This window comes from Podarcis muralis, chromosome 5 (assembly GCF_964188315.1).
Source record: "Podarcis muralis chromosome 5, rPodMur119.hap1.1, whole genome shotgun sequence".
Classification (NCBI taxonomy): Eukaryota; Metazoa; Chordata; class Lepidosauria; order Squamata; family Lacertidae; genus Podarcis; species Podarcis muralis.
The window spans coordinates 44,002,004-44,021,787 of record NC_135659.1 but is presented as its reverse complement, the minus strand read 5'-3'; the positions used below and the strand labels follow the sequence as shown (position 1 = coordinate 44,021,787).

The following is a 19,784-nucleotide window of genomic DNA, read 5'->3' as shown; positions in this document are numbered from 1 at the left end:
ACGAAATCAGTCCATTTGACCTCGCATGACTTGCCCTGACTGGAAGTAGCTTTCCGGGGTCATGGGCAGAGGTGTTTCCTAGAACCTGCTCACCTGATCCTTAATACTGATAAACTAGTGGTTCAACTTCTGACCTTCTGCAGGCATAACATGTGCTCTGTCACTGAGCTGTTTCTGCTCTTTAGTGAAACTTGTGGTTATGTGGTTGTGCAAGCATAGGGTCAGGAACTGCCTGGGCAACATTGCAGTGTGTGAGGCAGAGACTGCCCTTCCCTGTTGACCTATGCACCCTGTACTACACTGCCATGGGAGTTTTGCATCCACCCTCCATATGGCAATATCTTCTCCAGGGCTGCACATATCGACTGCTAGCTTGCAGAAGGGCCATAGCCCAGAGGCAGAGTGCATGTTCTAAATGCAAAAGATCCAAGCTCCAGGAGTGACTCGCAGGGTTGTGCAGGTAGACCTGCATTGCCCTCCTGACTTTTCACTGTTGTACCTCACTGCTATTTGCTGAGACGGAGAGGGGGAGACAGCAGGGAGCTCAGCATGGTGTGGGTGCAACGCTGGGAGTGTCAGATTGTTTGCACCTCAGACCCCACATCAGGCTGAGCACCCCACTGAATTGCCTCTCTCTTGGTAACCAGCAGCGACACATAGCGTTGTAAAGTCCAGAGAGCAACACAGCCCCACCCACACAGCTCTGTCAGATGCCACTGCCAGGTTCTTCACATATGGCTGGGAAAGACTTTTGCCTATGGCGCTTCAAATGACTTCAACTTCCATCCAGCCCTGCCAGCTTGGTCAATGGTGGAAGGTTTGTTCTGCAACTAATTGTAGTTGTATAAGCTCCGGAGGGCAACAGGTTCCCCATACCTGCCTGTCCTATCTGCGCTTAGGTAGGCAAATCCACCGTGCTCATTAGGAATAATGGCAAAATAGTCACTTTGAGGCAGCTGCATGGTCCTATTGGCACTAGGCCCCAAAAGCAGAAGTAAGGATCATAGAGGTGAATCTTGGGAAAATGTGATTTTTAACATCTCTTTTTGTCCTGAATTAAATGTCAGATGTTTTAAGACCTTGAAATAAAAAGACCCTGTCTGCAAGAGGAAGGGAACTTTTTAATCTAACCATATACTTTTTAAGTTTCATTGTTGTGTAACAAAAAACCTACATTCATAAGCTTAAGATGGAGAAAGCTGGCGACAGAAGGATTGTGAATCTTCTCTGATCTGTATTTCTATGGCAGGGAAGAGCAGTTGAGGATGAATTAACAGAAGCATTTTCCATGACCTGAAAATTAACAAGGCTGGTTTAGCTAGGCTCAAACATTCTTCTCTGTTATTATTTTTTCCTCCAGATGCTACAGTCCAAGGAAATTATTTATGAGAGGGAAAGGATTTGGGGAACAGCTAAGAAAGTGAGTTGTAATTGAGAAGCTTGAAGAAATGGAATGTGCTTCATTAACAAATGAAAAATGACGGCTACCTGTAGTTAGCCATTGTTTTTCTGTTGGCTCCTATTGTGCGTTGGATTAGAGGCTGACTGTTTTGTCTCAGTTATAGTTTTACCAAAACAATGGTGCAAATAAGAACTAAGGGGATGTTCCAAACTAAAGATCTGTCAGGATGAGCACGTTAGGATGTGATGAATCTCTGGCACAGTCCCTCATCCCAGCTCAGATGGATCCTAGCTCCATTCTGCTCCATCACACAACCTGGAAACCCAGCAGAACTTAATGCTGGCCAAAAAGGGTGGTATAAATTAAACTCTGTTTTAAAGGTTTGTTCCCCCTCTGACAGTAGTCTCACTCCTGAATGGGGTTCGGATCTGGCATACTTTATATTGTCTTAACTTAAAGTGGCATAATTTATGGTGGCTTCCCATAGTTAGGATTGCGCTCTTAGCTGTGATAATGGGGTATTTGGATTAAGCATCCTCCTATTCCTAAGAGGCCATGAAATTCAATCCATCTTCAGCATTCCCACCTTCAAGAGGTCAATGATTGCCTGTTAAAAGTGTATAATTACAAAAGTATCTCTTTACCTTGCTTTGTTTCTAAACCTGTTACTGAGAATTAATAACAGAGCTCTTATTAACCTTTAACGTATTTCCTTTGTGCTTAGCAATCTACCAAAATAGTATCCTCCTTTTGTTTCTGTTTACTTCCTTTAGAATTCTGGTATAGAACTCCTAGGGAATTTTAGGTCCTTTGCCTACGCTGAACAGTCAAAAGATATTAAAAGTCTTCTAGCATTTCCTCTTCTCCCATGGAGTTATATCTACTATCTAGGACGTGACGGTCTCACTTGCAACAGTAAACAATTTGTTAAGCTTCTTCACAATAACGACATTGTCTGTCATTAGTCTCTATCTCTGTTTCCAAGTAGACCTGCTGACTCCTTGTCAGTTCCTTCATAGGTATTTAAAGAACATCTTAATGTTCATCTTGATTTCCTTTGCTATTTGTGCTCTATAACTATGGTCGTCATTCTTACTCCCAACTGCCTTCTACTTTATTTAACTACACACTTCATCTTCAAGGTTACAGCTGAAGAGGGTAATCAGCAAGGGCCCAGTCTGTGGGAAGAGTACAGACAGATGCATCTTCAAAGGCAATCATTCTGAAGATGGTGACAAACTAAAATCTGTCCCCTGGTTTCAGTAACTTTGCTTCACCTTGGGCCCAACCTCAAAATATTGTAAAATGTTATGGAACGAATGTGTTTTTATACCTTAAGCCCCTATCTATTGTATAGCCATCACCATTTTTGCATGGTGTGAATAACTTTCTGCTTTTGTCTGTTCTAAACCTGCTGCCAATCAGATTCGATTTTAGGAGAGGCAACATCATTTTCACATTTCTCACACTATCCATCATAATAATATAGCTTCTGTATGCGCCTCTCTCCTTTGTAATTCTTTCCTCAAGTAGTCCTACCTCTTAAATATATCCTCCTCACAGGAAAGATGTCCGAGTGTTTTACATCTTAGATAAAGGTAAAGGGACCCCTGACCATTAGGTCCAGTCGTGGCCAACTCTGGGGTTGCGGTGCTCATCTCGCTTTATTGGCCGTGGGAGCCGGCATACAGCTTCCGGGTCATGTGGCCAGCATGACTAATCTGCTTCTGGCGAACCAGAGCAGCGCACGGAAATGCCGTTTACCTTCCCGCCATAGTGGTACCTAGTTATCTACTTGCAGTTTGGTGTGCTTTCGAACTGCTAGGTTGGCAGGAGCAGGGACCGAGCAACAGGAGCTCGCCCCGCCGTGGGGATTCGAACCGCCGACCTTCTGATCGGCAAGCCCTAACCTCCCTTTTGTATATCTGCAGCTCAGCAATATCTTTTCAGCAAAGTGGGGATAAGAACCACACTTGGTATTCCACAAGTGATATACCAATGGTTAATATAACGACGTTTTGATACCTGCTGCTTTACTTTCAGTTCCTTTCTCTACCTTCCTGTTTTCTAAATTGAATTTTCCCCTTTTCCCAACACTAAACTAAAGTTTTCAGTGAGTGTTCATTGTGAGCCCTAGATCTGTTGCAGCCAGTTTAGTGTCTATGTGGGAGAGATAATTCGTTTGTGATTCCACCTCTTGCTACGCTTGTTTTCTATTGAATGTTTTTTTATTGAATGGAGCATTAAAGCTAGCATCTCCCTTCTGCAATTTGAAGCAATACAGGCCCTAGTGACAGTCCAAAAGTAATTGGAAGGAAAAACTCTAGCTCAATCCAGTAGCTTTTCTTATGACAGTATTGCAATCTCTGAGCAATGGCACATTTTGAAACATATTTAAAAATGTATTTTGGAGGTACATTGGTACCCACAACTGTCCCCGCCCCCCATGTTTCTAATTGGGTGTGATTTCCCCCACACTCTTCCAGTTTGTATACATGGAAAAGTGTTTGGGGAGAAAATGGGTGCTCTTTAATTTCTAGGGTAACACTACTGCATGCCAACCTCACATTTTGACTGTTTGCATTAATGACTATAAGAAATCAAAATGATTAAAGGTTTTAGCCTTAATAGAACTGTTTGTTTTTGCAATCTTACTTGTTTCAGATCTCGATCAGACCAGATAGTCATTTCACTTTACTGTTATAATATTGCATTGGCACAAATCTGGTGCAAGTATTAATACAAAATCAAGTTTCCTGTAAGGGCAGTTGTTGGAAACGATCTTGAAACGCAAAACCAAAATAATGTCAGTTTTCACTTCTATAGGTTCAATGTAACATATACATATCTGGCAGGCTGATGGAGGAGACCACCCCTTACGCGTATCTGTGTGCCAGGAAACCGGAAACCATGAGTTTGAATCTTGATTTTTATATAGAAGTTTTCTTGGATGCCTCCTAGCTTTTGACTCTTGCATTCTTAATGCCTGTTTGTGGTTGAGAGACTGGATTTGCAGACATTTGCAACAGTCTCCAGATGAGTAACAGAACAATAAACAAGGCGCCAACTTCTAGTGTTCTTTGGAGCACCTGTAATGGAGGGGGCAGTGGGGGGCTCAGCCTTCCTTTCGTCTTTTGCTTAAGCATGCCAGGGTTGATTAGTGTCCTTTCCTTTAATGAAATCATCTACCGTTATTCTCTGGTTTGGAGCTAACAACAGCAATTACATTAGTGCCTTATAGCCTCGGTGTTGAACAATGATCACGAAAGGTATACAGTGACGTACTATTCTGCTCCAGCTTGCACAGACAACAGTGATCCACCTCCTTGCTGAGGATTTCCTAATGATTTCTACTCCAAATGCAACAGGAACATAGCAAGTTAATTTTCTTTTGCTAGTTTAAAATAATGTATTGCTAAACATTGGACTGGGGATGCGGGTGGTGCTGTGGGTTAAACCACAGAGCCTAGGACTTGCCGGTCAGAAGGTCAGCAGTTCGAATCCCTGCGATGGCGTGAGCTCCCGTTGCTCGGTCCCTGCTCCTGCCAGTTCGAAAGCACTCAAAGTGCAAGTAGATAAATAGGAACCACTCTGGCGGGAAGGTAAACGGCATTTCTGTGCGCTGCTCTGGTTCGCCAGAAGCGGCTTGGTCATGCTTGCCACATGACCCGGAAGCTGTACGCCGGCTCCCTCAGCCAATAAAGCGAGATGAGCGATGAGCGCCGCAACCCCAGAGTCGGTCATGACTGGACCTAAACATTGGACTAAAAACGGGAGGACTAACCAGCTAACCAACTTTTAATCAGTATCAACCAATGTATATAATGATGGATCTAGAAGGTGGTGAAAAGGCAAGGGACACTCCATTTGCAGGCATGCTTGGGGGAAGCAGACTATCTGGCCCCATTTCAATCCAGCTTTGGGCTCAAGTTCAGCAACAAAACTGTCTCACTCGCCCTGGTTGACCTTTGTTAGGAGAGTGACAGAGGAAGGACAACCTTTTCTTTTTTCCTTAACCTCTCAACGTTTGATACCTTTGACCACTGTGTCCTCCCAGGGTGTTTTTGAGGGTTGGGAGATGGGTTTTACCATGGTTCCACTCCCACCTCCAAGGCCAATTTCAAGAGTAGCAATGGGAGACTACTGTTCAGCATCATGTGAGCCATCTTGTGGGGTTCCCTGGGGGTAATCTTGTCCTCTGTGCTTTTTAATGTTTAAATGAAGCATGTCACCAGGGATTTGGTGTCCGGTGTTATCAGTATAGTGATGACAGCCAACCCTCTCTCTCCATTCCATCTCAAGTCTGGGAAGAAGGGAGAAGTCCGGTTCTGGCAGGCATTGCACGCCCTTGGAAGAAACAGGTGTGTAGCTTAGGAGCTACTCCTTGATCCATCTATATCAATTGAGCCCCAGGTGGCCTCTGTGACCAGCTTTGGTTAGTTCATCAATTATGCCCTTTGCTAGATAGGGATATCTTGACCATAGCAATCCATGTTCTGATAATGTTCAGATTGGACTACATGAGGACTACCTTTGAAGACAATCTGGAAGCTGCAACTAGAGCAGAATGAAGCCACGAGGCTGCTTGTGGGTACCTATGCCAGACACATACTATGCACTCTTGGAAGTTCTCAAATTTGCTACTGAACCCAATTTAAGATGTTAACACTGGCATATGAAGTGCTCAGTGACTTGGGCCTCCAATGTTTGAAGAAGCAGCTCCTTCCACATTGACTTGTCGGAGTTGATCATTAGGAGAGCTCCTATTGTGTTGGACACACCCCCTATTCTGTGGTTTGAGGGACAGTGGTGCATGAGGTCTTCTCTGTGGTTGTGGAGGTGCATCTAGCACAATCGATGTATGCTTTTCAATGATTGCTCAAGATGCGCCTCTTTGAGTGCATGTTCCTGCACTGCATTTCTGCTATTCTGTCATTGTGACTTTATTTTATGAATTTAATGTCATTTGAATTGTGATAGTTTTGTAACCCACCCTGCAACCATGTGGATAGTATAAAGTTGAGCTCTTATCTTATGGAGTCTTCTGCACAAACCTTGCATGGTGCTGATTCAGGACCCTAAACTGTGTTTTATATAACTGACTTTTATTTTGTTATGTGTATATTGCAATGTTTTTTGTTGCTATGGCCGATGGCTGATGCAAATAAAGATTCATTCATTCATTCATTCATTCATTCAACCTTGCACGGTGCTGTCCAGTGTACCACTAAAGAATTGGCTCACCTGCCTCCATACTGTTGAGGTCAATGCTCAAAACAGAACATCATTTGGGCTATATGTTAACAGCTTTGTAAAATATTCAACAGGTACTACTGAGCTGTATTCTACATAACCTCTCATCACCATTGGTATGTAGATATGCACAGAACACTAAACCCTTTTTGTGTAAAAATTTCCAAGGAAATATCAGTCTTGCTATAATCTTCCATTTCATTTAGGCTCCAAGGAATAGTCAAAATGGAGAATATGGGTGCACAGCATTATTAATTTGTGCCTGAAACATTTATTTATAAAGCACATTTATACAGCATTTTTTGTGTTTTTTTTCTTTTGCAAATACAAACTTTAATTTTGTACTCTACAAAAAGTCTTGCATATTCCTCTTTTTACAAAAAAAGAAACATTACAAAAATACAGACAATTTAATATGGTTTTTATACAATTGTCTTTAGTTGTTACTTTCATTAAAATATTGCTACCACAGAACTACAATATTTTAGTCGACTATAAAAAATTAAGTCAATGCTTTTTGTTTTAAGCAGCAACATGTAAATAACACAGGTCAAAACACAGTTTATGATCATAGTGGATATATCTAAAATTGTTTCAGAAATAATATTTTACATAGTTAATTTTTAATGTTTTATACATTATTTATATAATATTTATATATATTTATATATATTTATATTTGTAAAAAAAAATCATAGCTTGCTAGAATTGAAATGATAGGACGGAGTTTGCATGGCAAAGATGTGCAAAAGTCAGTCTGCCCTGGTTAGCATCAGCAGTTCAGTCCTTTTAAGGTTTTTAAGAACTGTCTTTTGGAATTGCACCTGAAAGCCTAGAAGCGGGTCTCTTCCGGTTTACTTTCTTCGCGTGCCCTTGGTGTTGCTGAGAGCAGCATTTAGCCTAGTCTGTAATGAATAGTCGAAAATGATCCCTTTTCAAGCCATGGCAATTACAAAAGGGATTTGACTGAACATCAGGCTAAGACGGTCCCGCCCAGCAGTCCGCCCAATAGCTGGAGGAGTTGCGTCCTGAGTCTCAACCCCAGAGCCAATAGTGCTAACATAGATCAACAAGGCTGACCACAAACAAGGTATCTGTATGTTCAGAAAGTACTTTTGTTATTTGAGTCAATGGTAAAAGGGGATTTTTTTTAATTAAAAAAACTAGGCCACCAAGCATAATACTATGCAGGCTGGACAATTCATACAGTACTGTTGACATTAGATATTAGAGGCATGGGTCCCATATTTCTTGTGTCGTCCCTTATTTGCACCTGCAACCTGCTCTCCAAAGTATTAGTGATGATAATAATTGTGAACATGGAGAATGTCATACAGAAAGTGAGGGATAGGTGAAAACAAATATGGAATGACTCTTTACAACCAGGGATACTGGTGAAGCAGGCTGGGTTGCATTTAGAGAAAGTGGATTCTACACCTAACCGGAAATAGAAAAATACTGTCTTGCAGAATTGTGTAGTGGAAATAGGCACTTTTCTAACATTTTACTGGGTATACATCTCCGAAACCAAAAGTAAGTTCCGAATTGGAATGGAGATAAAGAAAACCAATAAAACAAGAGGTTACACTTAGAAAGTGATCACAAATCATGAATCAGTGCTTATTTTTCATAGATAGTGCTATAATCTAGTTGGCAAGGATTTTTCTCTCCCCTCTCTCACTTAATAGGAATTGAAAACTGTCATGGCAAATGAAAGGAGCAGAAGCAGAGATGGCCAGTTTCCTAGAAATCATTTAGTGTTCATTAAGCTATGAACAATTCAGCATTCACTACAACATGAACACTCAGCCAATTGCACATTTAGAATTCCTGCATCGTGTTTTGATTTATTTCGTAATTGTTGCCTTTGACTTACTTGAACAACACCCATTTTATGCAAATGTTGTGAGTGTAAAAAAGGCCACAGAGTCAGACCTCATTGGTCAGGCAAGAGTCTCTCCCTACATTCTACTGTCTGATGAGATTGAGAGCAGCAGGTAGTTGCTGTCAGCAGTCATTTTGCAAAAACAAAACAAAAACAAAAAATATATATATATTTGTCAAATGTCTACACCATGTTGTGATGATTGTTCCGATCAAGGATATCCACAGGTGAAAGTAACTCCTTCCGGATTGGAGGTGGGGGCAGAGAAATCTTTGTTTTCTCCTTGAAGAGGTCTGAGACATAGAACACCTGTAAATAAAATGAATATATGCATTCAGTATAAATATTCAGATTTTTATACCTGCTCCGGTTTATGTAAAGGAAATCTAAATCCTCCATTAATAAGTATAACAGTTCTGAAGTTACACTATCCTGCTATAATGAGAAGGTCTTCTAGACTGGTCCATCAAAAAGCAAACAATTATTTCACAGGAGTCAAGCACTGCTAGATGCCTAGAAGGGACAAAGGCCCAAGGCACAACTTTGCATAAATGTCTAGTGCCCCTGGCAGGGATCTCACTGGTATCAAATTTGCAGCATGCCCTGGCATTGTGTAAGCAAAGAAAAATAAACTATGCTTTCGAAAAAGGGGGAAAGGGACAAGAGATCTATCTGGAATCTGCAAGAAAATATCTGGAACTTGGGACGCCTTGGATGCCCCTCTTAAGAGTGCCCAACAGGAAAGAGAATCCTGATTAAATGTAATTGGACAGTGTGATTGAGCATCACTTTCTCACCTACTTTTTACTGATATGGAAAATGTCTTTCTTTTTCCACTGGATCTCACCCAGCACCCATTGGTTTCTTTCACTATTTTAATTCAAATACATTCACTGTGTGTTTGGATGGGAGATGTACTGAGGGGATGGGAATTTTCTTAATACAGAAGTTTTGAAGAATGTTATTTACAGTTAAAAAACAACAACAGCCCGGCACACAATCAATAAGCTGTCAACATCCATACCAAGAGTTCACACGGCTTCGCTTCCTCTGGTGATTTAAATGGACTAAAATTAAACTTCCCTTTGGAGTCAATTCTCCGTAATTCTTAGTCAGTCAGGGTAGCTTGATATTTCCTCGCCTTCCCACCCACCCGCATCCCCTTTCCTACTGCCCTTTCCTCACAGCTAGAAAATTAAAGCTTAGTCAGGATGACTGTCCTGTCATTTTAAAGAAATAGTGTCAAGGAAGGGATATTCCCAACCACCTTTCCCTGAAATAATCAATGACGTATCCGCTCTTACGGATGTGAAAAGTCTCCCACTTGACAATTCAGAGAGGCAGCCACACAATAGGAAAGCCCTGGGAGGAAACTTTGACATCCTCCCTCAGCCAAAATCGTATCAAGTCCAGCATGACTGATGTACTTTCTCCCTTGCAAAATTTAACTCTGAAGCCAGAAAGGAAAAGGGTCAGACAGAATGCAAGCTCTGCTGACAGGAGAATAAGGCTCATCTCTGCTATTCAATGCTAGAGACTTGGTACAAACAAATCCCAGCTATTAAACACATATAATATTTATATACAACAACAATCACACAAGCTGCTGCAGACTTGTTCACTGGCTGGATGACAACTGGTTTACTATTAAATTTCCAATTTCTTGAGCATTGTGGTGACTGGGCCCAGTGTCAAGAAGTGACAGCCATGGGATGGTTGAGGATACAGTGAGATGTGGGCTCGCTCATCCCCATCCCCAAAATATCCTGTTTTCTGCAGGCTACTGTCAGTGTAAATCCATTGGTAATACTTTGAGTGAGTGGAACATACTGGACGAATGATGCCAGTGTCATTTGATAAGCAGACTGGAGCTTTGGACTGCCGTCTAAATACTGTATATGTTGATGGGAGTCAATGGAAAGCCCAAGGCAATTCACCTTACCTGCAGTTACACAGGGGCTGCAGAATGGGATTCCAATTAACCCAAGAGCTACTCACGACTCAAACAAGAGCAGCACACCTCCCCAGAACACAGACTGCACATTTTAAAAAGCAGAACGTGTGGCTACATCAATCTAGACCCATAGCTGACTTTACAGGTAAGAAGTTTTTGATGGAATAGTTTGTGCAAAATGTTCTCTTGGTGCAAGGTGCCCCATTAACAACTACCTCTCCATCCTGCCTACCAGGAATCCCCAAAAAACAAGGTACAGAAAGGATAATGGGGTTAAATAAAACAGCTGATCCATGAAATATGCCCATCTATTGACAAATGTAATTCCATGAAAATCCATCACTCTGCTCTGCAGTTGAAGTAACCTATGTGTGAGAGGCTCTTATTCCACTGGCGAATGTGTCCAGCAAGAGCATTATTGTTCATATGTTATGAGCAAAAGCATTGCTTTTATACTGCTTTGAAGCTCCAGCAGGGTTAGAGAAGTTGTGCTCCTAATTCAACTTCCCAAGACTTCCATTAGTTAGGCTACTAGGCTTCTCAGAGTGAGAAATCACAAAGCATTTGATTGTTTAAAGAGACTGCTTGTTTTACTGGATGCAGATGTTTGCATTCAGGCTTTCAATTGTCTTGCTATGTTCCCAGATCAGTTAGTTTGACATCTAAATATTAGCATTGAAGCAAACAGTTATTTCTCTGAGGAAACAGAACTCCACTCAGGAAAAAAATAGATGGTTGGCTGCAACCAAAGAAAAATAAATAGTAGTACCAACCTCTTTCCCTGGCTTATTTAAATTTCATGTTCTCTTTGAAGGCAACACTAGGGTTCCTGAACCAAAACTACAGTTCCTTTTTCTGATTGCCAGCATATTAAGTCTCCTGTTTCAAATGAAGCTATATTAGGGATGGATAGGCATTCTAGACTTTCTTTTGGTTCTGGAGAAAAAGGTTTCTTACCCATTATAACACTAGCCCTTCATAACGAGAGGAAAAGGAGCTGTGAACTCCTGACAGCAAATGTTGTCTCTGACTGTCCTACTCAAATCAATGAGATTTAAATTAGTCAAGACCACTTCTGACCACTTGCTTTTGTTGGACGGTGTGCAGTACTTGTGGTTCATGCTTGTATTCTATCACTACTTCAAGAAACTTGTGGTGGAGAATTTTAAGTGTCCCTTTGATTTTTTGGGGGAATAGGCATACTTGATGTTCTCTGTGTGTCTTCTAAATTTTGGAAGTATTTAAATCTTCATTTAATTTGAACACAACTGCTAAATGTCTGTACCCATTCATCCATTTCTGTAGTATGGAAGAAGCAAGAGTTGGAAGGCGATTTTGACGCCATGCCTCTCATGTACCCACTTCCTAAGACTGGATTCAATCACGACGATATCCACATTCTATACCGAGAGCTCCATGACAAATCAATTTGTGGCAGGAGTGAGTAGCGGTTGCACGGTGGAAGTGGCAGATGGAGGATTAGGTTCAATCTGGCCTGTATTTTCTAACTGGATAAGTTATGGATGGAGTGTCATCTTGGCTTTCTTAGCCTTTGCTCTGCAGTTCATGGCGTGTGTGGCTTTAAATCAGATATTTGGGTAGTGGCGTTAATTCCCATTTAAACTGTATTTCACTTTTAGCAAGGTTTGAGGTTATAAAAACACTTTGAGAAATCATGAAACATGATCTCCTAAGGTTAGAACAGTGTGTTAAACCTTCCTAATGCTTCAGCTGCTTAACACAAAAAAGGAGAGGGGTAAATGCACAGAGTGTTTTTGCTTGGATTTATGCCACTTCCTGTGGAAGGTGCTCTCCACCCATAAAGAAAACTCAACAGCAGACAACAGGGAATGTGCTATATGATGCTGTAAGCTGGCAGCTCACCATTTCAACTGATCAATGCCCTTCTTAAATTCATTATATTAGAAAAGACTTTACTTGGACCCAGAACATTTTAGCAAACAGCTTAACATGAGGTTAGGTGAACAGGAGAAGGAAATGGCCCCTAAGATTTGCATCTTCCTACAATTTGCCACAACACAATTATAGCCACCACAAAAGTGGTTCATAAAAGACATTTTGATTTCAGCCATTCTGATTGCATCTGAATTCCAAACAAAACAAGATCTTGTATGGTCTTGGATGAAACAAGTACTGCAACCCCCTTAGAGGCTAGCCTCAGCTACCGACACTTATTGCCAATAATCAGAAGAACTAAAGTGCAAGAACTCCGGGTCAAAGGATAGGACATAAATTTTAAATAAATTCATAAAAGTATATAAAGCACAGTGAAAAAGGCGAGGCTAGGGCTTTTCTAAATCTAAGTCTCATAAGCAACACTCAACTTGCTTATGAACATTTAGGCAGAACATTTCTGGTGGAACGCTCTGTCACAAGAGACTAGGTCTCTGCAGGACTTGACATCTTTCCGCAGGGCCTGCAAGACAGAGCTGTTCCACCAGGCCTTTGGCCAGGGCACAGCCTGACTCCCTCCTTTGGTAATCTTCACAGAACTCTAGCCCAATTAATTTTATAATGAAATGATTTTAGAATGTTGTATTATTTTATTGTTGTTGGCTGCCCTGAGCCCGGCTTTGGCTGGGGAGGGCGGGATATAAATAAAAATTATTATTATTATTATTATTATTATTATTATTAGGCCATTCCTTAGGAGCTGGAAATTATGGGAAGACGTAGGGAAGTAGTAGTTCCCCCTCTCTTAGTTTCCTTTTCTACAGCCATGTCTGTTTCCCCACCCCCCGTGGCTGCACAAGGGCCAGACTAAAAGTGACCAATACCCTCTGCACATCCTGATGAAGGACTGAAGCATACAAAAGGGCATCAGCCACAGAGAGAGAGGGTTAAAAAGGAAGTGATGTACATGTGTGTGGTGTTTCTCAGGCAGCTGCTTCCTCCGTGGCCTTTATCTCGTCACAGGAAAGTCAGCCTATAGCGGCCAAACTCTCACCCCTCCTCTGGCCCAGTAAAACATGCCATCTGTTTACAGGTCAGGAAAACGGGGTCAGATTTGTAACTTGGCATTGGACAGGAAATGGTGAAAAGTGTCCTGCTCATGCACCGAGACCCTTATTGTCTGTCAGAAGCGTTTCTGCTGCAATGCATTGAGTTCATCTGCATCCTACTGCACCCTAGCATTGCAGTCTTCTTCTTCTTCTCTCTGTCCTCTTCCACCCTTTGGCAAAGTTTTTAGAGCAACTAACAGGAGAGCTTAGTCAAAGCCTTCCATTTAGCTATCTCTAATACCAGGCGATTCTAGACAAAGCCACATGACCCAAATTGAAGCCCCTGAGCTGAAAAACTGTTTTGTTGTGCAAAAAAGTTGCCCAAAGTATTTTCTGAATATATCCAAGAGCTCCTTCCAGGGTGATCTTTTGTTTGTTTAACCCGCGACAGAAATAAATAAGAATAAAAATGCCACGGAAGCTCTGAAGAATCTTGTTGCTTGGTCTCTGTCACTTGTGGGGGCTCTGTCACTTCTTCTGCTACTAAGTAAAATGTAAGCAGGAGATGTTCACCCACTGAAATTACAATTGAGGTTCAATGTTTATGTGGGAGTTGCAGGACTGGGGAAGGAGCGCTTTCTGGAAAACAAACTGATGGCCTGGGGGCATGGAGGACGCTTATGCATTCTCTCCTCCCCCCCCCCCCCCCGATTCTCTGGCAGTTTTATTATTATTTTTCTTCCCAGCTAGATTGTGAAATTGCAAGTGAGGAGGGCGGGGCATTTGTAGGGGAGAACTGGTGGTTTTGGGAAGGAGTAAGCACCTGCCTGGCAAATCTCCCATAGAAGAAGAAGAAGAAGAAGAAGAAGAGTTTGGATTTGATATCCCGCTTTATCACTACCCGAAGGAGTCTCAAAGCGGCTAACATTCTCCTTTCCCTTCCTCCCCCACAACAAACACTCTGTGAGGTGAGTGGGGCTGAGAGACTTCAAAGAAGTGTGACTGGCCCAAGGTCACCCAGCAGCTGCATGTGGAGGAGCGGAGACGCGAACCCGGTTCCCCAGATTACGAGTCTATCGCTCTTAACCACTACACCACACTGGCTCTCATATAAGTGCAATTCCTGTTATTGCATAGTCAAACTGCATCTTATGTGGGAACTCAGTGCTTGGAAATCCCCAGGTTTATTTACTTCACAAAATGCAGCTGGCCCTGATTCAGAGCACTGCATGGTGCTGATTGTGGAGTTGTGACCCTTTATCTCTATGCTGTGAAGCTCTGATACCTTTCTCCTGAAGGCTGCAATGTCTCAAAAAGAGATGTTGATCTGGGCATGTTTTCTGGAACTAAAAACATTTCTGCTTAGCTTTTCAATCTGTACTTGGGTACTGAGAGACTACATTCCTCACAGAATTCAAACAGTGGTTTGGTTAGCAATGGAATCAGTGGAGAAGAAAGAAAATACATATATATTCAGCTGCCTTTTGAGATGTTTCGAAACTCGGGATGGGTGCGGGGCTGCTGTAATGGTTTACACATTCCCCTGTGTGAACCACCCTGCTAATGTGCCCAGTCTAGTATGCATTCAAGGAGAACTCTTTTCCGTGCACTAAACATCACCAATCTAACCCTTAGAGGGAAATTGTTTCACATGAACTTCACATGTTACATGTGAAAGGTTACTGTTTGCTGTGCGTTTATCTTTTAGGTTTCTAACACTGCATTGCACATTTGTTTTCCTTATTTAAGTCTACATCCCTTTCTCCCTTCTTTGTTTAAGTCTATCCTTCCTTGGTTTTACCAACTCCTGCACAATGCCAGCAACACTCCCCAGTGAGGTCCACCTAGCACCGATACTACCTTTCTGGTGTCAGGGTAAAGCTTTTCTCTGCTCTTAGGATTAACACTCAAATAGTGCATCACTGTCTTATGGATAAGATGCATGTGGTTGTTTAGTGAAACAATTCTATGGTATGACATGTCACTTACTATGCAGTAAGCCACCAGGGCCCCTTGTACGAAACCAGCCAAGACGTCTGTTGGATGATGTTTGTGGTCAGACACACGAGAAAGCCCTGTGTAAAAGGCCATCATAATCAGTGTGAACTGCAACAGGGGACGCAGCAGACGGGCTCCTCTCCAAGTGAACCTGGCTTGCAGGTACAGCTACAAAGGAAAAAAAAGGAAGGAGAAAGACATTAGGATGCTGTCTTCGCAACAGTTGGCACCAGATCCAGTGGAACAGAATTGGTGCCAGGTTTACAATACGGCAAACAGAAAACAAACCTATCTTCAGGGCAGAGCAAAATAGCAGCTGAAAAAAGAAGTGTTGGGTGGCAGGGAGGATCTCTGCTGTCACTACCAACACTGCGAAACAGGTGTCAGCAGTAAGCAAAAGGTGGTAGATGAATTTCAACCCCCACCTTGTTGACCAAATTTGGGCCCCAAGTTCAAACCTTCAGCTCAGTTTTCATAACTTCTTTTGTCTGTCATGCCATCCAACTTTACTGAGCGACCCACAGTCCTATGATTACAATTACTGGGGAATGGTGTGCTTTCTTTATCAATTTTTAACACACTATTTATAATTGTATAAACCTTTCTTATGTCTTTCCTTGGTCATTTTTTCTACCTGATAAGAAAGGTTTATACAATTATAAATAGTGTGTTAAAAATTGATAAAGAAAGCACACCATTCTCAGATGGAAAGTCCCCCCCCCTTTATAATTTTGGCTTCCCCACTTCTGAACATTTTCCAGATCTGCAACCCCCTTTTTAATTTGAGGTAACTGGAACACTGCTGAATATTATTGCAAGTGCAGTTGCAGCATTAAGATTCAGACCATCTTATGGTTTTTTCCTAATTTGCTTTTAAATCCTAGCAGTGTTTGTGATTACTTTGTGACTTGAACTTTTAAAATGCCTTGGACCTAAAATACAGTGTTCGAAATGATACTTTTGCTTCAGCAAGGGAAAACGAACAAACAATTCAACAGCCAACCAAGGACTTGACCTGAAATGAAGTAGCTGAAATGATGTCAAACGGGTATTGTCTCCTGCCTCACCCCTCCCCACTTATCCTGGTCTGGTTTCCTCTTGAAAGTTGTGGGCACAACCTATTCCTCCAGTTCCTGTGGGAACCTTGGGAAGCCAAAAAAGAGAGAGGAAGAGGCAGCAGGAAAGGCAGAAACGTTTGCCCACAAATCAAAGGAGCTGGAGGCTAAGCCAATCTGAAATGCAGGGCGAGGGGAGTCTGAAAAATGGCCAAGTCCTCCCATTATGGCTGCCTTCCCATAACACAAGGCAGGGAGATGAACGTGACAAGGTCACAGCAACGCCTGCTTGTATAATTGATGCAGTAAAAGTTTACAGTTGGAGGAAAAGCGAGGCACTGTAGTCTGATCACTGCTTACAAATCAAGACATGAATTAGGATGGGCTCATTCTTAAGCCAATAAACCATGGTTTCTCAGTCCAATATTTTTATGTCTGGACTGGGACATTTTTATGTACAAGTTGCTTTGTTGAACCTGCCATTGGTACAAGCCAATCAGTATATTTTCAGAAGAAAACAGTGCATGCCGGTAGTCTGAGAGAAGAAAGGTCAGGTCTAAACTTAAGAGAGCTCTTGCAAGCGAGAACTGCAAGCAAGGCAGAATTTTACCAGATACAGCTGTCTCTACCATGGCATTGCAGTTCTGAAAGAGGCTGTACCTATTGGCATTCTCCCTTGTCACAGAATCATAGAATTGTTTTATCTAAGCCTGAATGTATAAGAGCCCATTCAGTCATTAAACAGTTTAGAATCATCCTTCAACATAATATCAATTATTTCTCTTTCGACGAAACTTTAAATCACCATATTTGCTGAACAAAATTTAGTTGCAGCATGTGGAAGGTTAACTAGCCCAATCTTGTGTTCTTTTTCACAAAACCCACCCTGTGCTGTCATCTTCTGCCCTCTTTACATCCGAAAGGTTTTCATTATAAAGTGAAACCAAGCTAAAGAAAACAAACACTTAATGTAAAAAAACAAAAAACAAAAATGAACAACCCAACTGAACTGAAGTTGTTTTTACAGCAGACAAAAAGCGAATTACAAGTGGTTTTTACTCAAGTCTCTATATACTGCTAACTCAGTCGTGGGAGGTTTACGGAGGCGCCAGTGTGGTGTTTATATAGTAACATGAAATGAACAACTGCCACTTGCAGACCAATAAGCTGCAGTGGGAAAAGTGGCGGCCAATAGCACAGAGGAGATAAGTGTGACAAAACCAAAGAGGGAGGGAAGACAGCAATGACCTCGTGGCCATATGTAGCCAGGGTTGCTGGAAAACCTCTCACATATAAGAAATCTGGCAGTGGCAACATCACCACAGAGCAGACCGCTCTCAGGGCAACGTGCAGCAGTTCTGTGGCCAGGGGACTTCCAGTGATGTTAGTGGGAATGTCTGTGGTTAGTCAGGGATCCCAAGCAAATAAAAATGAGGGGCTCATGTTCCCTTAACAAGTGAGGAGGAGAAAAATATTAATAGTTGCTTACATTTTTGTTACTTTTCAGACGGTTTGGATATAATAATAATAATAATAATAATAATAATAATAATATCACATACAACATATATTTGTTGTAAGAAGGGCTTTCAATCCATTTTCAGACAGTGGCTCAAAGCAGCTAAATCCACCATTTTCAACGTTTATATCATGTGTGAATGAATACATGTGTCATCAGTGCTGTTTTTCTAGAAAGAGGTGCCGGAACTCACAATGAACTCACCCTTGTTCTCTTATAATGGCAATGGCGCCCACCTGAGAGGTGCCGGAACTGAGTTCCAGTGAGTTCCAGCTGGGGGAAAAAGCTCAGAGTGTCATGAAGTTTACACAAGTAAACTCATGCTACCAGTACCAGCTGTGGGAAGGTATCTTTGTTACTTCATAGTACTGCTCTGGGGAGATTTTGTGTTGTTTGAAAACACTTTGGAAAGATGGAGAGGCTACTGGACAATCTGTTTAGGGTGGGAGAAGATGTGGTCAACCACACACACTCCCCTCATAAGCCCTTGACAGGGAAGCTCTGTTTGACACAACTGTAACCGTGACCCATATTCAAACTCTAAAGTGTTAGGCTCTAAAGCTGTCAGGGTTGCCTAACCTACGTCAAAAATTGCTGTGGGGATGAGTAAGAACACACTATAGAGTACACTGCTGATTGAGAAATGCTTACATTAATGATTAACAGTTTCTGAAGTACTGTAGGAAATTTTCAAATGAATAAGTACCTGCATCTGGCCTCATTTGAGCAGATGGGTTAGAGACACACAAAAGAGAGTAAAGGGGGGAAATCATTCCCTTTTGTTGAGTCTGGGGCTTTGAAATCAGTCACTGATATTTATCTAATGACTAACAGATTGGCCATGATCCCACTGAAATAGAGTCAGAAGTTTGCTATTTGGCATTCTTGCAGACATGAACTCCACTGTTCATCTGGCTGTTAGAGTAAGTATAGCACAGCCCTGGGAACTAAAACAAGTAGCATTTAAGGTGGCCACCTCAGGAGTTTATTTCCTAACCCCGCATGGCACAACGACATAAATGTCAGTGAAGTTATATAAGACATTAATCCAGCAGCTGTTTTCAAATTTGGCTGGCACAATGCAACACCCTGTGGGCAACATTACCTGGCTTACTCTAACAACCCCTGGAGTCGGGACACATTTATTTAGAAAGCTAAATACTACCTAGATCAGGCTTCCTCAACCTTGGCCCTCCAGATGTTTTTGGCCTACAACTCCCATGATCCCTAGCTGGCAGGACCAGTGGTCAGGGATGATGGGAACTGTAGTCTCAAAACATCTGGAGGGCCAAGGTTGAGGAAGCCTGACCTAGATGGTAGCTGGTGTTCTTCCACATAAAGAGGAGAGAGTAAATGTGTGGGTATTGTTGGACTGGCCTTAGTAGTGTCTGAACTGGGCAGAGAGAGCAGCAGCAGGAAACTAATGCAATTGCTTAATGGAATGTCATTAAGTCAAGAATGAGCTTTGGTCCTGTGAAGAAGCTTCCCTATGTCATTGTGGGTTTTCCTTTGGAATTCAGGATTCATCTGAATCCAATGCACACTCCTAGTACACAATGCAGATTCCTGTTGCAAATCAACTAAAACCATAACACACACCTTTTCTTACCTCCTGCATTGAGCAACAAGAGACAAACCCACGGCTCTCCAAATAATATACGAGACTTAAAATAGATGCACAATGCATATGCTTCAACTGTTACAGTTTTAACTGGAACAAAACATGAGTCTATAATAGACTCATTCAAAAAACAA

General features: G+C 41.9%; 1 protein-coding gene across 1 annotated transcript in view; it reads right to left on the bottom strand.

Moving 5' to 3' along the window:
- Nucleotides 1–6,888: 6,888 nt before the first annotated feature.
- PLPP3 (phospholipid phosphatase 3) overlaps nucleotides 6,889–19,784 on the bottom strand; it is a 64,985-nt gene continuing 52,089 nt past the window's right edge. Inside the window, exons 5-6 of the mRNA XM_028733353.2 lie at nucleotides 15,447–15,623; nucleotides 6,889–8,849 (exon numbers count right to left, since the gene is read on the bottom strand). Coding sequence (XP_028589186.1) covers nucleotides 8,724–8,849; nucleotides 15,447–15,623 — 303 coding nt within the window. The 3' untranslated portion in view covers nucleotides 6,889–8,723. The remainder of the gene's footprint in view (nucleotides 8,850–15,446; nucleotides 15,624–19,784) is intronic.